Consider the following 18,932-nt stretch of genomic DNA (forward strand, 5'->3'; position numbering starts at 1 on the left):
GAAACCAAAATTCTAGAACTCTCATTACAACTAGATCTCAGGATTAGGTCTGCAACTCAACTGTAGAGCCCTTTCCTACAGTCTGTAAGCCATCTCATAGCCTTTAAATGACAACTGTCATAATCATTGTATTAGTGATGCATTGTGGTAATGAAACACCATGACCAGTGCAACTCCGGAAGGAAAGGGTTTATTTGGCTTATGCTTGCTTGCTTGCTTGCTTGCTTGCTTTCTCTCTTTCTCTCTTTCTTTTCTTTCTTTCTTTCTTTCTTTTTTTTTTTTTTTTGGTTTATTCGAGACAGGGTTTCTCTGTGTAGCCCTGGCTGTCCTGGAACTCACTCTGTAGACCAGGCTGGCCTTGAACTCAGAAATCCGCCTGCCTCTGCTTTCCAAGTACTGGGATTAAAGGCGTGTGCCACCACCGCCTGGCTTTGGCTTATGCTTTCATATCACTGTTCATCACTGACGGAAGTCGGGACAGGAACTCAAGCAGGGCAGGACGCTGGAGCCAGAGCTGATGCAGAGGCTGTGGAGGGTTGCAGCATAGTGACTTGCTCCTCGTGGCTTGCTCAGCTGTTTTTTTTTTTTTTGTTGTTGTTGTTGTTTGTTTTTTATTTTATTTATATGAGTACACTGTAGCTGTCTTCAGACACACCAGAAGAGGGCATTGGATCCCATTACTGATGGCTGTGAACCACCATGTGGTTGCTGGGAATTGAACTCAGGACCTCTGGAAGAGCAGTCAGTGCTCTTAACTGCTGAGTCATCTCTCCAGTCCTGAGCCTGTTTTCTTATAGAACCCAGGAACACCAGCCCGGGGATGGTCCAGCACAGTGGGCTGGGCCTTCTTCCATCAATCAGTAATTAAGAAAATGCCCCCACAGGCCTACCTGAAGCCTGGATTTTTTTTCTCTTTTGGTTTTTGAGACAGGGTTCTCTGTGTATCTGTGGCTGTCCCAGAACTCACTCTGTAGATTAAAGATTTGCCTGCCTCCTCCTTCCAAGTACTGAAAATAAAGGTATGTGCCAGCCCTGCCCAGCTGAAGCCTGATCTCATGGAGGCATTTGCTCAGTTGAGGCCCTAGGGGGCTCTAATAGGCCTGCGCATGACAAACATGGCTCTGGAAGGTCTTGCCTGTTCCCCCTCCCTCTCCCCCTTGCTGAACCGTTAGAGTACATTCCTAAAGCTAGCCACCAAGGTCTGTTCTCTTATTTGGCTGCTTCCTCTCCTGAGGCTGACCACCAGGGTCCAGTTATCAAAATACTATACTGATCAAACCATAATCCATCCTGACAGGGGGTTCCCATGTTCCTTTATAAACTTCCATTGTCTGCATACAGGTATATGGGCCTTGTCTGTCTCCTGTCTATCCACAGGCAGTCCTGTGTCCCTCAGGGCAAATATTCCTTCCCCTTCTCCTTTGTTCCTGTTCCCTCCCCCTCAACCTCTGTCTCCAGTCTCTGTCTCTTATTGCCTGCCCTGTGTCCCCATGGGGCAAATCAGTGTCCCTTGTGCTGAGAACTTGGTCCTCTTCAGTGACTCTAACTTACATCACATTGGCAAGCAAGTAACCAGCATACATGCCGTGGTAGCAGCCACAAATGTCCAAAACCCAGATTTTAAATTTTTAAAAAATTTTTTTTGCATTTGCCTTTGTAGACCGGGCTCCACTTTATATCCCAGGCCAGCCCTGAGCTCACTGATTAGCTCAGGATAGCCTTGGGCTTAAAGTCCTTCTCCAGCCACAGTCTTGATTCAAGCCCTGAGATCCCAAGTGTGTTGTGACACCTGGCCAGCTTGACACCTGACCTGACCTTCATAGCAGCCTGCGGCGTACTTTCCCTCCTTACTCAGTGCTTGTTTGTTTCTGTTTTCCTGTCTGTTTTGCTTTGAGGCAGGGTCTTATGTAGCCCAGTCTGTCTGGAGCTCTTGGTCCTTCTGCCTGAGTCTCTTCAGTGCTAGGATGATAGGTTTGTACCACTGCACTGGCTCAGCAATGGCTTTTCCTTACCAGATAGGCTCACCTTGGAGGAAATACCTGCTAGACACGCAAACCTGTCATGTCCGGGGAAATGGTGTTCCAAGAACAGGGTTGTCCACTCGTGGGCTCCTGAGATACCCGAGACCCGAGACAGGCGCAGCCTCAGCCTCTTATGCCTGGCATCCTTCCTGCTCTTCTCTCTCTCTCTCTCTCTCTCTCTCTCTCTCTCTCTCTCTCTCTCGTGGTTCCAGAGATGGAACCTGGTCCCTTGTGTATGTCCGGCAAGGGCTCTATCCCTGAGCCACACGCAGCTCCTCACTGGGGAACTTCTGCTGAGCAACATCATGGTTAGAGAGCTTAGCTGTTGCTTCTTTCAGCCCGAGTGTGTGGTGCTTGGCTGCGACAGTGTCTAGATTAACTGTGGTGCAGACCCAGGCCTTCCAAGCCCATCCATCTCCCTTGGGCTTTGTGTGTGCTGGTCTGGGTGAGCTGCCAGCGCTCTGTGGGTATCTTACTCCCCACGTGAGGATGACTTTGCTGCAAGGTCACCCTGGTGTGCCTTTTGTCCTGGTGGGGTGTTCTGAGACAGACGTGTAATCTCTTTCCTCTAGTAACCAGCAAAACCAGTAATATCCGTGCTAACTTTGAAAACCTGGCAAAGGAGAGAGAGCAGGAGGACAGGCGGAAGGCAGAAGCCGAGAGAGCTCAGCGGATGGCCAAAGAAAGGCAGGAGCAGGAGGAGGCGCGAAGGAAGCTGGAAGTGAGTAATGGTGCTGTGTCTGTCCCGGAACCGTGTGCAGGGAGGCACTGTGGGAGGAAACTCCTTTCTGTCACTCTAGTTACCGCTGTGAGTAGTGCGAGCAGGCGTGGGGGCAGGGCTCCCTCCTGAGGCTTGATTGATAGGTTCTCTTGCTTGCCACTGAGAGGATTAATATGCTCCTGACTAGATTCAGGAGGGGCTGGTGTGGTAGGAAGGCTTGCTTACATGGTCACCCTCTGTCTGGACACCTTCAACGCTCATCCTTTCCCTATTGTTGTGTTTATAAAAAAAGAAAGAGGTTTAGAGAGAATGGTATAAGGCGATGTGGGGGAAGGGGGTGCCACAGTGGGCATCTCTTTCCCGAGGGACCAGACACACACAGACATAGTATAGAATAGAGTTTATTCAGGGCAGAGGATGGGAGTTAATGGGGTAGTGGAGGCAGAGAAAGGCAGAGAGAGGGAGAGAGTAGAGAAGTAGAGGCCAGCATGACCACGTGGAAAGAGGGGGAGGGGAGGAGAGCCCAAGAGGGGAAGAGAGAAGAGAGGTGAGAGTGCCAAGAGGTAAGAAAGAGAGGAGGGGGCCCAGTGTCCTCTTTTATAGGCTAGGCCTACCTGGCTGTTGCCAGGTAGTTGTGGGGTGGAGCTTAGACAGAATCCTAACGCCCATGGCCACATGTGTATGCTGGCAATGGCTCTGCATATTGGTCAGGAAGCAGAACTCCAGTAACTCATACAGAGTCGCTTATAAACATGAGGCTCCATCTGAGCTGATGAACACTTCCTCCCAAGGAGATGTTGGGGTGCCAGGCCTCCTCACTGTGTTAGAGGCTTGAACCATCCAGATCCATTTTGCCCTCAGATGCACAGAAACACCAATGCCCGGTGTGTTTCATCTTTGGAGATTGCCACAGCTGTTTTAGTGGCATAGGACAGACAGCTTGTTTGCAAAGACTCTTAGTCTTTATGGTGTTTCTCTCAAGAGCACACAGTGTGGCCATTGTTTCCCCTACACAGAAGAGTAGAGAGAGGTGTGACGTGAATAGGTGAGGTTCAGTCCTGTCTCTGGGGCCTGACTGCAACCTTGAACATCTCCTGTGGGTCTAAGTTTCCCATGCTGCTGTCAGAGCTTGCTCCCCAAGTGCTTAGAACACCCCATACTTGATGCCACAGCCCTGAAGACCAGGGAGCTGAGGGAGCCTGAGGGAGCCTGAGGGTTGCTGCCCAGCTGTGGTCCTGGAGGCTTTGGGCAGATCCCATTGCTGCTGCAGCTTCTCTAGCTGCCGTCAGCTTCTCTAGCTGCCGTCAGCTTCTCTAGCCGCCTTGGCTCTTGGGCTCGTGGCTGCCTCCCTCAGGCACCCTCCGCTTTCCTTGCTGTTCCCTTAATTCTAGTTCTTTTCCCTCTGTGGAGACTTTGGGGTGACGTAGGCCCACACACTGCCTCTGTTTCTGTCTTCTGTTTAGTGTTCTGTTGCAGTCTTGGGGACCAGGCTCTTGCCCAGGGATACTCCATGGAGGGCAGCCCATCTGTCAGCCTCGGGGGTCATGTCTCCCCCATGTACAGAAACTCAAAGGTCCTTGAAACTCTTCGCCCATGGTAGCTTTGGCTCAGAGCCCCAAGTTGGGAACTGAGCTGAGGGCTAGGTGGAGTGGCTGCTTGCTGCCACCTCTGCCCAGTGCCCCTGCCCACTGCTCATCTAAGTGCATCTTCCCACCGTGTGGCACAGGAGTACCACAGGCTGGAGTCCTTGAGAAGGCATGACTGCCAAGCCTCTCCCTCGGCCCTTACAAAGTGGCAGACTTGATTTCCAGGCTGTCTGACTAACCAGGCATTTGCTGTCCTGTCTTAGGAGCAAGCCAGAGCCAAGAAGCAGACGCCCCCTGCATCCCCTAGTCCCCAGCCAGCTGAAGACAGACCGCCCTCTAGCCCCATCTATGAGGTGGGTAGTCACGTGGCCAGTTGGCTGCCCTAGACTTTTTCAGCTGCCTGACATCTTCTTCTGTGTTCCTGGAGCAAGGTGCCCTCAATCAAGTTAGCTGTCCTCACCTGTGGGCAGCCCAAAGCACCACGGCCTTCCTCTCCCTGTGGCTCAGGGAGGTCAGTCGATGCTGCATGCTCAGTATTTTGGCTGTGCTGACCGTGCTCCCTCTGGAATGAACTCCCTCGGCCTAAGACATGTTCTTCCCTAGTCCATAGAGCATGTTGTTCTCTGGTCCTGTGGCTTCGTCACGTGAAACTATGTGGAGTCTCCTGTACTCTGCCTGGACTCAGGGCTCCCTCACTGAAGTAAGCCCCTCTGCCCACAGCCACATGCCACGGATCCCAGCCAGTCCTCAAGTTCTGTCCTTCTCTTAGCTAGGTAACATTGTTCATGGGTGACCATGACCTGTTCACCACTAGGATTCGCTCTTTGAACCTTTGTTGCTTGCCCTGCATGGCAGTCAGCCTTCCCCCGTGAGGCTTCTCAGTGGATATGACCTTATGCAAGTGGCCCAACCCAAAGAGGCACGCCTACATAGGCATGCCTCCTCCTGGGCCGGGTGCTGGAACTCTGGCTCTTTGTTAAGGCTGGGGACAGGGACAACTCCTGTGTCTGGCAGATCAGCTGGAACCAGGAGCCAAGGGAAGTATCTAAGTACCTTAGTGCGAAGATGGGGCAGGGTCCAGTGTCCAGCCACCACAGCAGGAACTGGCTGTTAGCATTGCGGTCGGCTCTGCCTGCCACCATCTTGACACATGAGGCCACAATCCTGGCCCTGGATGATCGATCTCCTTGGGCTGTGGCAGCTTGCTGTGCCCTGCTGCCCTCCACAGGAAGCTTCTGTGCTTCTCTGTGCACGAAGCTTCCATTTTTGCCTTGTTTTGTCTGACCATGAAGGTCGCCTGTGAGTGGGGCTCTTCTGTCTGTGGTGATAGTGTAAGAATATGCCTGTGTGTCTCTCCCCAGGATGCGGCTCCGTTCAAGGTGGAGCCAAGCTACCAAAGTAGCGAGCCTGAGCCTGAGTATAGCACTGAGGCCGCAGGCGTTCCTGACAGCCAACAAGGCCTCGCCTACATGTCGGAACCGGTGTACGAGACCACAGAGGCTCCTGGCCACTACCAAGCAGGTACTGGACCCCACTCTAGCTGTGCCCAGGGAAGGGAGAGTTCCTGAGAAGTCCTCCCCTCCAGTGTGCTCCTCAGAGAGGGTTGGCCTGCTATCTGATTGCCCGGGAATGTGAGCTCTGCGTCACCCCCTGGATTGGAGAAGAGTAGATGCAGTACTCCTATTCTGTAGTCCTGGGAAGGGCCATTCTGTGCATCATGGATGGCTAAGGCTGCAGCGGGGGGTCTGCTGGCCTGGTGAGTCCTCCCTTGGAGGGCTCTCCCTATTGCCCAATCACCTCAAAGGCCATACACCCCCCCCCCGCCCCCCATGCTCTGCAGATGAGCCAGTGCTCAGCAGACAGACAGTGAGGCTACATGTTTACTTGGAGAATGAGGTTACAATAAGACACTAGACCAGGCGAGTTCTTCATCCCCCTGCAGCAGTGTCGGGGTGGGTGCCAAGCACCTCAGCGGCTCTCAGCCTGAGAGGCCCTGGGCAGTCTTTGGTGCCAAACCTCCATTGCCCTGGCATTCTTCCTCTTGAATTTGTAACATCAGACATTTTTGGGTTTTGTTTCTGTTTTTTTTTTTTTTTCCAGTGTCTGCCTTAGTCACTGTTGTATTGCTGTGGAAAGACACGTGACCAAGGCACTTCTTATAAAAGATGTTTAATTGGAGTGTGCTTACAGTTTTGGGGGCTTATTATTCAGAGTCCGCCATCATCATGTCAGGGAGCATGATGCTGGAAAAGTAGTTGAGCATTATGTCCTGATCCTCAGGCAGGTGGGGAGGGGCAATGCTAGGGCCCACCCCCAGTGACACACTTCCTCAGGCAAGGCCACACCTCCTAATCCTTCTAATCCTTTCAAATAGTGCCACACCCTGTTAACTAAGCATTATATGGGGACCATTCTTATTCAAACCACCACAGTCTTTCAGTTCGTAGCCCAGGCTGCCCTTCACTTGTCCATGTGGCCATACTTCTCTGTATGTCAGAGTTGGTGTCTCTTCTCTTGAAAGCCAAGACCTGTGGCAGTCAGGTTTTCTAATGATGTGATGAAACACAATGACCAGTGCAGTTGGGGAAGAAAGGGTTTATTCAGCTTACAGGTCCGCATCACTGTCCATTACTGAGGGAGTCAGGAACTCAAACAGGGCAGGCCTCTGGGGGCAGAGACCACAGAGGGGTGGAGAGCTGCTCACTGACTGGTTCAGCCTGCTTTCTTGTGGAACTCAGTGTCACCAGCCCAGGGATGGTCCCACCCACATGGGTGGAGCCCTCCCATCAATCACTAAATAAGAGAATATTTTATGAGTGGTTTTTGTTTTTTTATTCCCTTTTTTGGTGGAGATAGGATTTCTCTATATAGCTCTGGCTGACCTAGAACTCACCATGTAGATGAGGCTGGCCTCAAACTCAGAGATCCGCCTGCCTCTGCCTCCCAATAAAGGCATGCGCCACCAGCACCAAGCTAAGTCCTTTTGCTTCTAGGAGGTATCTGGTCCCTCCATCCCAATACTTGCCACATAGAAACCCAGCTGATGTGAAGCGGTCTCTCTTGGCAAGTTTCCCATCAGTCCTTGGGCAGGATGTTTGTGGGCCTGGCCGTTGCTCAGGAGTTCTGCTTTCTTACAGAGGATGACACCTACGATGGGTATGAGAGTGACCTGGGCATCACAGCCATCGCCCTGTATGACTACCAGGCTGGTAAGGCACTGAGCGTGGCCTGCGGGCACACATGTTCCTACCCAAGGCAAAGCTCCCAGCCACTCCCCTCCTGAGACCAGTTCTGGGAAGGAATACAGGGCTGTTTTATGCTTGGTTTTGAACCAGGGTCTGTTACCCTGTCTGACCCTGAACTCCCAGGCTTACACATCATGCCTTAATTTTTCCAGTGCCTGACACCTTAGGTGGACTTTACTGTGCCTGGGTATCTTGAAGTAACTTTACAGGTGTTACCTGGGATGATGTCAGAGATGACCCTGTCTGTGCCCGTCTCTCATCTTCTGAATCCTCGGGGATCTAAAGCTGCAGAGCCCCCTTATTCCCAGACCCACTGTGCAGGCTGTGGACAGCGTTGCACAGGAGTGTGCCCCACTCTAGTGAAGATGCTGTACACAGGAGGAGTTAGAGCCAGTGTGGCCTCTGCCACGTCAGCACTTCCATTCCTCCTGCCTTAGTCCCTTATCGCTTGAGCGCTGTTTGACAGGATGCGTGGCCGGGACTCCCTCAAGTCCTCAGGCCCCCAGGCTCAGATGGAGAGGTCCTCTAGTCCCTTCTCTTCCTCAACAGAAACCTCGCCTGTATTTCCTGTATATACATGGATTCTGTGACTTTTGGGCCATCACCTCGCGTCCCTCTAGAGTCTAGATTTCCATGTATAATGTTAGCAGCTCTCCAGCAGCCCTCTCTGTTGCCCTCCTTGTCAAGTGTCTAACAGTGAAGGCCCTGCCGGGTGGGTGTGTTAGTCTCAGTCTTGGTGTCTTCCACCTGGTCAGGTGACGATCCCACCTGACCCTTTCTGCTCTCCCTCCCCAGCTGGCGATGATGAGATCTCCTTTGACCCTGATGACATCATCACTAACATAGAGATGATTGACGATGGCTGGTGGCGTGGGGTGTGCAAGGGCAGATACGGGCTCTTCCCGGCCAACTATGTGGAGCTGCGGCAGTAGGGCGGCCACCCAGAGCCTACCAGCACCAGCACAGGGTTCACACTACAGAGCATCTGCGTGGGTTTGAATTGGTTTCTGCTTCCATTTCTGTTTTTGTTCTTTTTCTGAAGGTGGGGAGGGGAATATTCATATTGCCTTTATATTTAATATGTCTGCTGATGCTTTGGGGCATGTCTTGCCACAGAATTTGCTAATGTCTGTCTGATGATCGTGTTCACAGAGAACATGGGTGATTACGTTCAGCCACCCCAGGTGTTTCGGTTTTGCCGAGCTGACTGCGGTGTGTGGCCACTTCAGGGGTTGTGCTTCTCCTGAGTTTGGTGGTACATGTGGCCTTGTGCCCGCCCCCCTCCCCCATGGCAGTCGGGTTCCCAGGATGGACGCAGTGCTCCTGGAGTGGCCACTCAGTGAGGAGGCTGTCTGGGTCCAGTGTTTGGAAGAAGAGGAAGTGAGGTCCCGGAGCGCTGACACTGTGAAGGAAGTTGTATCTATCAGTCCTGACTCAGTAAGCCAGGACTCCAAGCTTCCTTCATTCATCTCCTCAGCTCATCCTTGGACCTCCCCTGACACCCCAGCCCTGGTCGACCCCTTTCTCCTGCCTTGCCTTTTCCCATCTGCATTCGAGCACAAAGCGCATCTCAGAGATGTGCTGGCAGCTTATCCAGGGCTTGGCCTGCAACATGGGAGACCTGGGGAGGGGGTCTTGGGCCTGCTCATGACCCCAGAGCAGCCCGCAGTGTGCTGTGTGTGGGCAGGCACGTGGCTGGTCAGGCAGATAGATACCTTCTTCCTGCAAGCAAGCTTCCATAAGCCTGCTCCCTGCGGGGAGCTGTGTTCTTTTTGCCAAATATGTTCAATTTTAGTCAGCTGATAGATTGTCATGGCCGGAAACAGGACTGTGTGGACTGGTTCTCCACCTGGGTGCCTTCCCAGCTCCTTGAGTGACTGCCCCTAGATGCTTTCAAGTGTCTGAGACACCAGGAGGCTGGGCCACGCTGGTTATGCAGAGTCAGGCAAATAGCATGTCCTTGTAGATGAGTCCCCACCTCTGGGACACAGGAGGCTCGATGCCCGTTTTCTCCCGTGTGCTTTCCTGCAGAATCCTTGCCTTTCCGTTGTTAGGTCAGGTTTTCTATATGAATTATCTGGAATTCTGTAGCACACCTCATAGGTATGGAATTTTTTTAAATTAAATATTCAGAATAAACTTTTTTTGACCCATTTGCTGTGTGGTCTCTTGCAGTGCTTGGTCTCCGTGTTTTACTTTGAAGGTGGCATTGGGCCTAGTTCCCAGGGGGCCTAGCTCGGGTGCCCTTTATCGACCAGTGCAGGTGAAGGGGAGGATTGGCAGAGCTGAACAGATATGTCAATGGTTCAGTTCCTATCACCCATGTTGGGCCACACATAACTACCTGTAACCTCAGCTCCAGGGGATACTATGTCTCTGGTCTCTGATCCAGTTCTTGTAGGCACCTGCACACACATGGCCACACCCACATACAAACCCATATGTACACACATAATTTTTAAAAAGCCGAGTGTGTACTGGGATTTGTCTGTAATCCCAGCTCTGTGGAGGCAGAGATCGGAGGCCGCCTCTCCAGAGATTCACTAGCCAGCCAGCCTTGTCTGGTGTGCTGTGTGTCTCACTGCTAGAGTCTGTCTCATGAAACAGTCAGCTGCTGAGGGACGACATCTGAGGTTGGTCTCTGACGTCTTTAAACATCACACACACACACACACACACACAGAGAGAGAGAGAGAGAGAGAGAGAGAGAGAGAGAGAGAATTCTGAATTAGTCTCTAAGTTAATCCTAATGGTTATAGCCGTAGGTGCCATTTCTTCAGCAGAGAAGGCAACAATGGCCCTGGACAGAGGACTGTTGGCTGGAGGAGGGCCTGGCTGGGCCAGCCAGGGGTAGCAGAAAAGCAGCAAGCAGATGAGGGGTAACCAAACCATTGGTACTTGCCCATTGGCAGAGCTGGACACTGCTGTTGACAGCCTGTGCTATGGTCCTCCGTGGCTGGCGGGCAGATCGTCCCAGACAGGTGTGTGTGGAATGCGGGGGATCTGGGACGGCAGTGGGAGCTGCTCTTGCCACCCCTGACTGTGCCTCCACACTGGCATCTGTTCATAGAGCTGGATGGTGCTCATGATGGGGACAGGCCCAGAGACCCTGTTCTTAGCTGTGGCTGCTTTCTTCTCAAGTCTTGACACACTGCTGGTCTGGTAGAGTCAGGAGTCCCCAGGACCAGGGTCCCAGGCCTGATGTGCCCAGGATGGCTTCTGATCTCGGCAGCCTAGCTGTGAGGCTAGGCTGTGGGGCTGCCCAGACATACACTTGGCGTTGTTCCATGGCAAGACTCTCACTTCCAGTCTGTCCCTGGAGGGCTGGCTCCGGTTGGGGAATGCGGTCACTGTAGAGTTAGAGAACCAGAAAGCGGCCCCTGCTGCCCTGGCTCATCCTTTGTCCTGCTTCACCTGCTGGGACCATCACCTGCTGGGACCATCACCTGCTGGGACCATCACCTGCTGGGACCATCACCTGCTGGGATCTGCTAGGGGTGGTTTCTGGGGTCCTGATTCCCTCCTGTGGTGCCTGCTTCTGCCAAAAGTCCCTTCAGTGACCCCTGGGTATGGCAGCTAACTCTGCCTTGCCTCCAGGTTCTAAGTAGGATTTTGCCTGCCAGGCAGTGGTGGCGCACACCTTTAACCCCAGCGCTTGGGAGGCAAAGGCAGGCAGATTTCTGAGAGTCTACAGAGTGAGTTCCAGGACAGCCAGGGCTACACAGAGAAACCCTGTCTCAAAAAAAAAAAAAAATTATAAGAAAGAGAGAGAGAGGGAGAGGGAGAGAGAGAAAGAAAAGAAAAGAAAAGAAAAAAGATTTTTGCCAGTGTGGCTTGCAGGATCTAAACCCAAGGGTCACACTCCCCTCCCACTGCAGGGCCCCCACCCATCTCTTACAGTAGAAAACTTTCTGCCCTTGAGATTGCTGCCACTTTAGGGATTCAGGGTGACTTTCACATGATTGGAGGGTGGGTAGAGTCCCCTCTGCCTATGAGTGGGGCAGGGACAGAGGCTCATCGGGAACAGGACATCGTAGGTTTCTGGTCTTGAGCTAGTACACATGTTTCTTTCATGCAGGCTTTCCTCTTAAATGGGCTCAGGGATGTGGCTTAGCATTCACAGGCACTGAGTGTGAGTCTTACCACTAATGGAACAAAAGTAGTTCACCAGTCACCTGAAGGTCGGTCAGGTGCACCTGCCAGCCACCTTTGGCCTGAGGAGTTTGTGCGGTGTTGGGGCAGATTCCTTGACAGTAGTATGCTCTGAGCTGCAGGGGCATGAGGGTGGAGGCTCAGATGTGCCGAATTACTGGGACTATGAAGGGAGGGGCGGTGGCTTCTGGGGAGCCCTGAAGTGACTGCTGCTCTGAGGTAAGCTCTGAGGTGCACAGACTGGAGACAGCTGTGTCTGGTAGGTCTGCTGTCTTCCATGCTAAGGTCAGAAAATGAGGTGGCCCAGGGATAGTTCTGCCCTGTTAAGGCTTGGTTCTGCCATTGCCAATTCAGTTTCCACGTAGCCACCACAAAGGAGAGGATTCTCTGAAGGGAGGGAGAGGCTGGGGTGTGGATGGCAGCTTTCCTGGGCCTCTGCTGGCAGGCCACCCACTGCCTTCCTCCACTGGCAGATTCTCTACCTGAACAGCTCCAACTTCATTAGTGGAAGAAAGGGGTGCATAATGGTGTCCTGTCTCTAGTCAGGTGCTTACATTCATCACCTGATCTCCTGGGGGGTGAAATCTTCCTGAGCATGTGCAAGTCTAAGATCTGATTTGAGCTCCAAAGTTCAAGACTAACCCGGATGGCAGAGTGAGACCAGGCTCAAAAGCAAGAGCTACTAAAACTCCTGGATGCACCCTGGGACAAGATACCCCAGTATGTTCATTTATTTCTCCCGAGCACTCCATGTCCAAGCCTTCCCCTTTTCCTTTTATCCATCTTTCCTCCATCCATCGCGCCTTCTCTTTGGCCTCCCTCGTCCCCCACTTGCTTGCTTGTGTTTAGCTGGATTTGTCCACTCTTAGTTCAGGAGGAGCCTAGAGAGTAGTCCCGCCCACAGCAGGCTGGGTCTTCTCACATCAATTAATACAATCCCCATAGACATGTCCATAGTTCAATCCAATGTAGACAATCCCTCACCAATACTATTCCCAGGTGAATCTAAGTTGGGTCTGTAGAGTAAAAGGTCTGAGATCACTTCTGGGTTTGAAAATTCACCAAACCCCACCAATCTCTGGGCTCTACTAGCTCAGGACTTGAAATTCTACCAATCTCCACCTTGGAAATCTACCCTGAAAAACTCTTATGTCCAATAAACCCTATTTAAGCCTGCCTCCTGCTCAGTTCTCTGCTGCTTCTCTCCGGAGGAGGCACCTTCCTGTGTCTTGCCCAATGAATCTGTGTGAGGTTTGTTGTATGATGTGACTTTGTGGTGTTTCTTGGCTCTTGACTGTCCGGGTACCTTTCCCCTCAGAGCTGTAACATTTACAGGATTGAGTTGACAGTTAAATCCGACCATCACACCCCATCCCTTGTCAACCAGACACACAAACACATCACTTTCAAACCCTCTATCTTTTGTCCCCAGGTCTCATGTTTAGCTCAAAATGTAAAATACAGTCCAATTTAAAACAACAACAGTCTTAAAAATCCCAACGCTTTAAAAGTCCAAAGTCTTTTAAATGAGATCTTCTATAAAATTAAAAACAATTTACATATTTCCATCATATAAATGGAGAGAGCAGACATTCTTATTCCAGGATATGACATAAAAAACCTGAACCTTTGGGTGGTATAGCTACACATGTCCTGTAACCCTGACAGACTATTGTTTGGATGACAAATGTCCCCCATAGGTTCAGGTTTTGGACACTTGGTTCCCAGTTGGTGGCGCTGTTTGGGGGTTGTTTGGGTGGTGCAGCCCTGTTGGAGGAAGTGTGTCACTGGCAGTTGGCCTTGAGGTTTTAAAGCCTCACTCTTGTTTCGAGTTCACTCTCTGCTTTGTGCTTGTGTTGAAGACATGAGCTCAGCTGTCTGCCTGCTGACCTCCCTCCCACCATGATGAACCCACCCTTCTACAACTGTAAGTTGCTTTGCCTATGGTGCTTTATCACAGCAACAGAAAAGTAACTAAGACAAAACCCATTCATTTCACCAAGCTGGACTTGGATTCTTTGTCCTGTCTGTGCTTTCCATATTTGGGATGAGTATGTTCTTTTATTTCTCCCTAGGAAGGCAATGCAGCATTGTGGATTGGGGAAGGGTCATGTCCTTGTCAGATGACTCTGAAACAGGACATTCTGGTGGCCCCGAATGCTGGGCCTATACTCTACCAACTGACCCGTAGCTCCAGCTGTGGAGTAATCTACTTTGCACAGATATAATTTGTTAGGTGTCTCTTCTGGTCCTCTAGCCTTAAGACACAGTAGTCAACATCCCCATCCATGACCCCTTTCCTGCTAGGTCAGAATCTAGTGTGGAGGACAGGGCTCACATATGTCTCCTCTTTGTGATCCCTCCTTACACAGAGGCAGTGTCTTTGGCTGATGGCGCAACCTTAGTTGCATGTCCTGTCACCCAGACTCGCAGTCCTGTTCTGTCTGAATCATTTCACTGGTCACAATATATTCTCGAGTCTGTCGGCTGCTCAGGGGCTTCTCTATATCCATGTGTCAGACTCCATTTGTGAGGACGTGTGCCATTCTGTGTGGTGACACAGAGGAAGACAGCCCACCCTGCCTCTCACCCCTAGACACTGTGTCGGGATTGGCCTGTGGACACTCCGCCCTTAGCTTAGCCTCGGTTGTATCTCATCGTCCAGGGCACACACAATGCCCATGTGTCTTCAGAGTACATCTCTGTTTTGTCCCTGTGTAAGCACCAACCGTTGCATTAACTTTCCTGGGAGATGTGAACGAATGTCCCTTTACCCTACATGGTGTGGGTAATGGATGAAATCCTGAGTGGATGCGTATTATTATCATGAGCAGCCATGTCAAGGACCTCAATGCCTCAGATCCATCAGAATGGTAAGATCATTCCTGGGCCAGGCTCAGGAACAGCAAAGCAACATCCTGTGTGGAAACCATACATCAACCATTGCTAGCCACCTGACAGTGTTCGCTACAGAGACCCAGGACTGAGGTTAGCTAGCACCCCTCCTCATTCATGGTGTATACAGTAAGCACGCTGTTTCCCAGCTCCTACTGGTTCATCTCCTTTAGAGCATATGACCCATCCAATCTCTGCCCCCCCCCCGCCCGTGTGTGTGTGTGTGTGTGTGTGTGTATTTGTGTGTGTGCACACTCGTGTTGTGTGTGAAGGTCAATCCCAAACCACAAAGGCCATAGCAAGATGGGAGACCAACAACATACCAAAAAATAAGACCCACCCAGGCTCAGCTTGGTAAGGCAGTGGTTTTAACTGGGGTTCCTGATAGGAACCTGGACAAGGAGTCACTAGCAGAGTGTGGGTGAAGGGACAGTTGCAGGAGCATGGACAAGGGGAGCACTTGCGGAATTGAGGGGGAGGGGTCTCTCCCAGGGAACAGTGGCTTTCAGTTGTTACGTTGCTGATGTAGCCTCTCTCTTCAGGATCCTTTAACTGTTATGTCTGGGGGTGTAGGACAGGGTGCCATGCACTCCCCTGAAGCCTCCTGGAGTGCCCATGAGGCATGAACCACACACCCCTTTTGTGGTCAAACATCATGGAACATATCTGGGACCTAGAGGCAGTGCATAGATCTGGCCTGGACTGGTTTTGGATGAATGTGTAGCAAACTGTGTCCTCAGAGTGAACTTTTAGAGAAACCCCTTAGTTCTCATCGTATGCCTGTGTGTAATCAATGAGCACATGTTGAAGCCAGATGCATCATGGGAAGGGAAATGAACAGAAAATAAGACTAACGCAGCCCAAACTTGTCAATCAAAATGGAAAACCAGCCAGGTTTGGTGAGTGACACAAGCCTTTGGCCCTTGCGGTTGGAGGCAGAGGGCCAATGGACGTCTGTAAGTTCAAGGCCAACCTTGTCTACATAGTGAGTTCCAGGACAGCCAGGGGTACGTATAGAAACTGTCTTTAATCCTCCATTCCCCAAATAAAAACAAATGGAAAACTACCCATACCCCACACCTAGCAGGCCCTTCCTCCCATAAATCCACAGAAGGAATCCAGCCATGATCAGGGCCCCTACACCCTCTCGCCCATTGCTTTGCTGTACAGAACTTTGCTTCCAAATAAAGCCCCTGATCTCTCTCCATTTGTTTGTGCTTCTTCAGTTCTTTGAACAAGACACCAAGAACCAGGAAACACCCTGTCCAGATAGTGACCATTGGGGACACAATCTTGTGGAGTTCCCCTGTAGGTGACCATAGCCACTCTTGGCAGAAATAGCCATGCCATGACAGAAAGTACTGTTCAAGACAAGACACCTCCTCATCTCCATGAGGAGTCAGGGATACTGTAGCCAGGAGAACGGTCTCAGAGTCGAAAGTGAAGAAGACAGCCAGATCCAAGGGCTGTAGGACAGATGCTGTCAGGGTGGGAAGGGGGGCAGGCTGTGGGTTCCTCTTCTATGTTCCAGTCTGCAGCTAGTGAGGGGATGACCTCAAGCCCAGTGCTTCGAGCCCAGCGTCACTAACTGTTCTGGTTTCCTGGTTCCCAGAATGCACTTCCTGTCAGATGCTCCTCAGCTTGTCTTCCTGAACATGGCTGAAGACTGGCAGGGCCACAGTCTCCCTGTGCCTGCGGCAAACAAACCAGGCTTGTCTCGCATGCTCTCCGCTTCCGTAATGGAGAGGAACAGCCACATGGTGCAGTGAGCACCCCTCTCCCCCACAAAGCTGGTTCGGGGGGAGGGAGGAGACTGCTGTAGAGATGGAAGGATTCAGGTTGTAGGGTTCTCTCAGAGCTGCTGCACTCTTGCTGTCTCTAATGGGGTCTTTGCAGTCACAGATCACAAATTCTTGCTTGGAAGTGGACGGTTTGCTTTGAGCTGGTGTGCGCCCACCGCGGCGAGGGAGGCCTGCTGCTGTCCTGGTCTGGTTTCCTTCCCGGCTTCGGGCAGTGAGTCCATGCTTCTGGCTGCTCGTGTCCTCCTCAGCTCTGTCTCCTCTGTCACGCCTGCGGTCTGGAAGGGGCAGAAAGGCGAGAAGCCCTCCTCTCACCTGTAGAGGAAGCTGTGGGAGAAAAGCACTGTGGTGGGTCAGCACCCAGGTCACCGTGGGCACCAGAGCCACCTGTGGCTGACAGGCCACATAGAAAACTGCTAGAGACTGCAGCTAGTTCCCAGCTGTGAGTGGCAGTTGTGTGCCCATGTTGAGGCCTGGGCCTTTGGGAATCCTGTCTATATGGCACCTACATGTCTGAGCCTCAGTTCCTGCATCTATAAAAGGGAGTCAGCTTGAGACAGTTCCCAGGAAACAGTCAATGCTATACCTAACCAAGGTACTCTTTTCTTTTAGGTCCTCTATTTGAGGACCCTGTGTATGGCAATCTTGGCCACAGGTGGGAAGTTAGGGTGATCTGTTTCTGATTCCAGCCTCTTCTCTTCTCTATAAGCTGGTGTGGGCTGTGATCCTCAGTACTGAACTTCCAGAATCCCTGAATTGCAATAGTGACATAGGAACAAGAAGGGGAGAGGTCACGACCCTGTCAACAGGTATGGACTCTGACCAAGTGGCCTATTCCTAGGGTGCCGGTGGCTTCTCCCCTCCAGGTGAACCTGGCCAGGGAGGTTGCACAGTACAGTGGACCTGTCCTTTCCGTGACTTGGGCAGGACTTGATTCCACTCTGAGACTGAAGTGCCCTGGAGTAAGGCTCTGCCTCATAGCTGGTACACACTTCTGGAGGGCACCCTGCTGTGCCCAGGCTTGACTCTGCCTATGCTAATGCCCTTACACAGTGTGTTCATCACACTGGGGCAGAGAGCACGTTTTTATAACAGTTCTGGTCAGCGTCAGGGTGGCTTGAATACCACAAACAGCCAAGAGTAGCTGCTTGTGCCCTGGGTGTGTCCCTAGAATGTCTGGGCATCTCACCCAGTGCCTGTGGGCAGTGTCCAGTCTCACCTTTGGATTCTTGATCCTAAGGCACATGCCTTCTGTGGACACATACCTGTGCTAACACCAGGAAGAAGGTGCTCCTCTGCATTCTGTGATTCAGCTTCTGGGATTATTGGGATCCACCCTGCCTGAAACTGTGTGACCCATGTATCCACAGCCTGCTGGCTATAGCACAGCCTCATGACAGTCTTGGGGCTTGGTGGGAGGATTCTGGGTCTGAGGCAATCCTTCTATCTTTAAGGTGTGTGTGTGTGTGTGTGACATTACCACTCTATGGCATGCCAGTGCGCCTAGCACGGTGTCATCCTTTCCAATGTCATCAGTAGGCTGAGGAGACACAATGTGTGGTGGCATCACTCCCCTCTCTGGCTGAGTCCCTCGAGGCTCACTATAATTGTGATAAGTCTAGACCCAGAGATGGAATGCTTGCTCCAGAGTATACCCACCACACCAAGGATGGAGGTCACTCAGGGAAATCTGACACTTTGAATTACTAGAAACAGCTGACAGTTGTGAGACTAGAGTCACATCAACATACTTTTAAGGTCTAGTCTCAGTCACGGGAATGCAAATATTTTGTGCATTTTTAGTAAAACATGAAACTGGCCGGGCGGTGGTGGCGCACACCTTTAATCCCAGCACTTGGGAGGCAGAGGCAGGCGGATTTCTGAGTTCAAGGCCAGCCTGGTCTACAGAGTGAGTTCCAGGACAGCCAAGGGCTACACAGAGAAACCCTGCCTCAAAAAAACCAAAAAACAAAACAAAAACAAAACAACCCCCCCCACCGCCCCAAACAAAACAAAACATGAAACCAAGACCACTGAAGCCAGTAAGCAGTACCGGCCAGTGCCACCAGGGGGCTCTACAACACAAGAGTTGCCCACCCAGGAGGCCATCAGAAATGACACCACCCCCCAACAAGATAATTGTCTAAAACATGTTTATATTTAAATGAAAATACTGGACGTGATGTATCAGAGAGCATTTTTAATGGAAAATTAGTTGATAACACAATTCTGTTTCAACGTTCTCTCTCTCTCTCTCTCTCTCTCTTTTTTAAGCATAACCGACTGTGCGTATTCCACAGTCTTCTGATGAGAAGGGCCCTGCACAGGGGCTAGCTCCTCTCAGCACTCAGTTCTCCAGTCGGGCTTTGTTTCTTTATGTTGTGCATTGATATGGGCTTCCAGTTCAGAAGACAAGGCACTAGAACTAATTTTTTTAAAATCAGCTACATTATACATTGGTCTTCTTATCAAATGTACAGTTACAGTATGGTATTATGCAGATTAGTTCAAAA

General features: G+C 51.4%; 1 protein-coding gene across 3 annotated transcripts in view; it reads left to right on the forward strand.

Annotated features, from left to right (window-relative positions):
- Cttn (cortactin) overlaps positions 1-9,726 on the forward strand; it is a 36,167-nt gene extending 26,441 nt beyond the window's left edge. For all 3 annotated transcript variants that reach the window (XM_052194496.1, XM_052194514.1, XM_052194505.1), the window contains 5 exons: positions 2,594-2,742; positions 4,592-4,681; positions 5,690-5,849; positions 7,466-7,537; positions 8,369-9,726. In XM_052194496.1, the coding sequence (XP_052050456.1) occupies positions 2,594-2,742; positions 4,592-4,681; positions 5,690-5,849; positions 7,466-7,537; positions 8,369-8,505 (608 nt within the window). In that variant the 3' untranslated portion in view covers positions 8,506-9,726. The remainder of the gene's footprint in view (positions 1-2,593; positions 2,743-4,591; positions 4,682-5,689; positions 5,850-7,465; positions 7,538-8,368) is intronic.
- The last annotated feature ends 9,206 nt before the right edge of the window (positions 9,727-18,932 follow it).

Source organism: Apodemus sylvaticus, chromosome 1 (assembly GCF_947179515.1).
Source record: "Apodemus sylvaticus chromosome 1, mApoSyl1.1, whole genome shotgun sequence".
NCBI classification, from domain to species: domain Eukaryota; kingdom Metazoa; phylum Chordata; class Mammalia; order Rodentia; family Muridae; genus Apodemus; species Apodemus sylvaticus.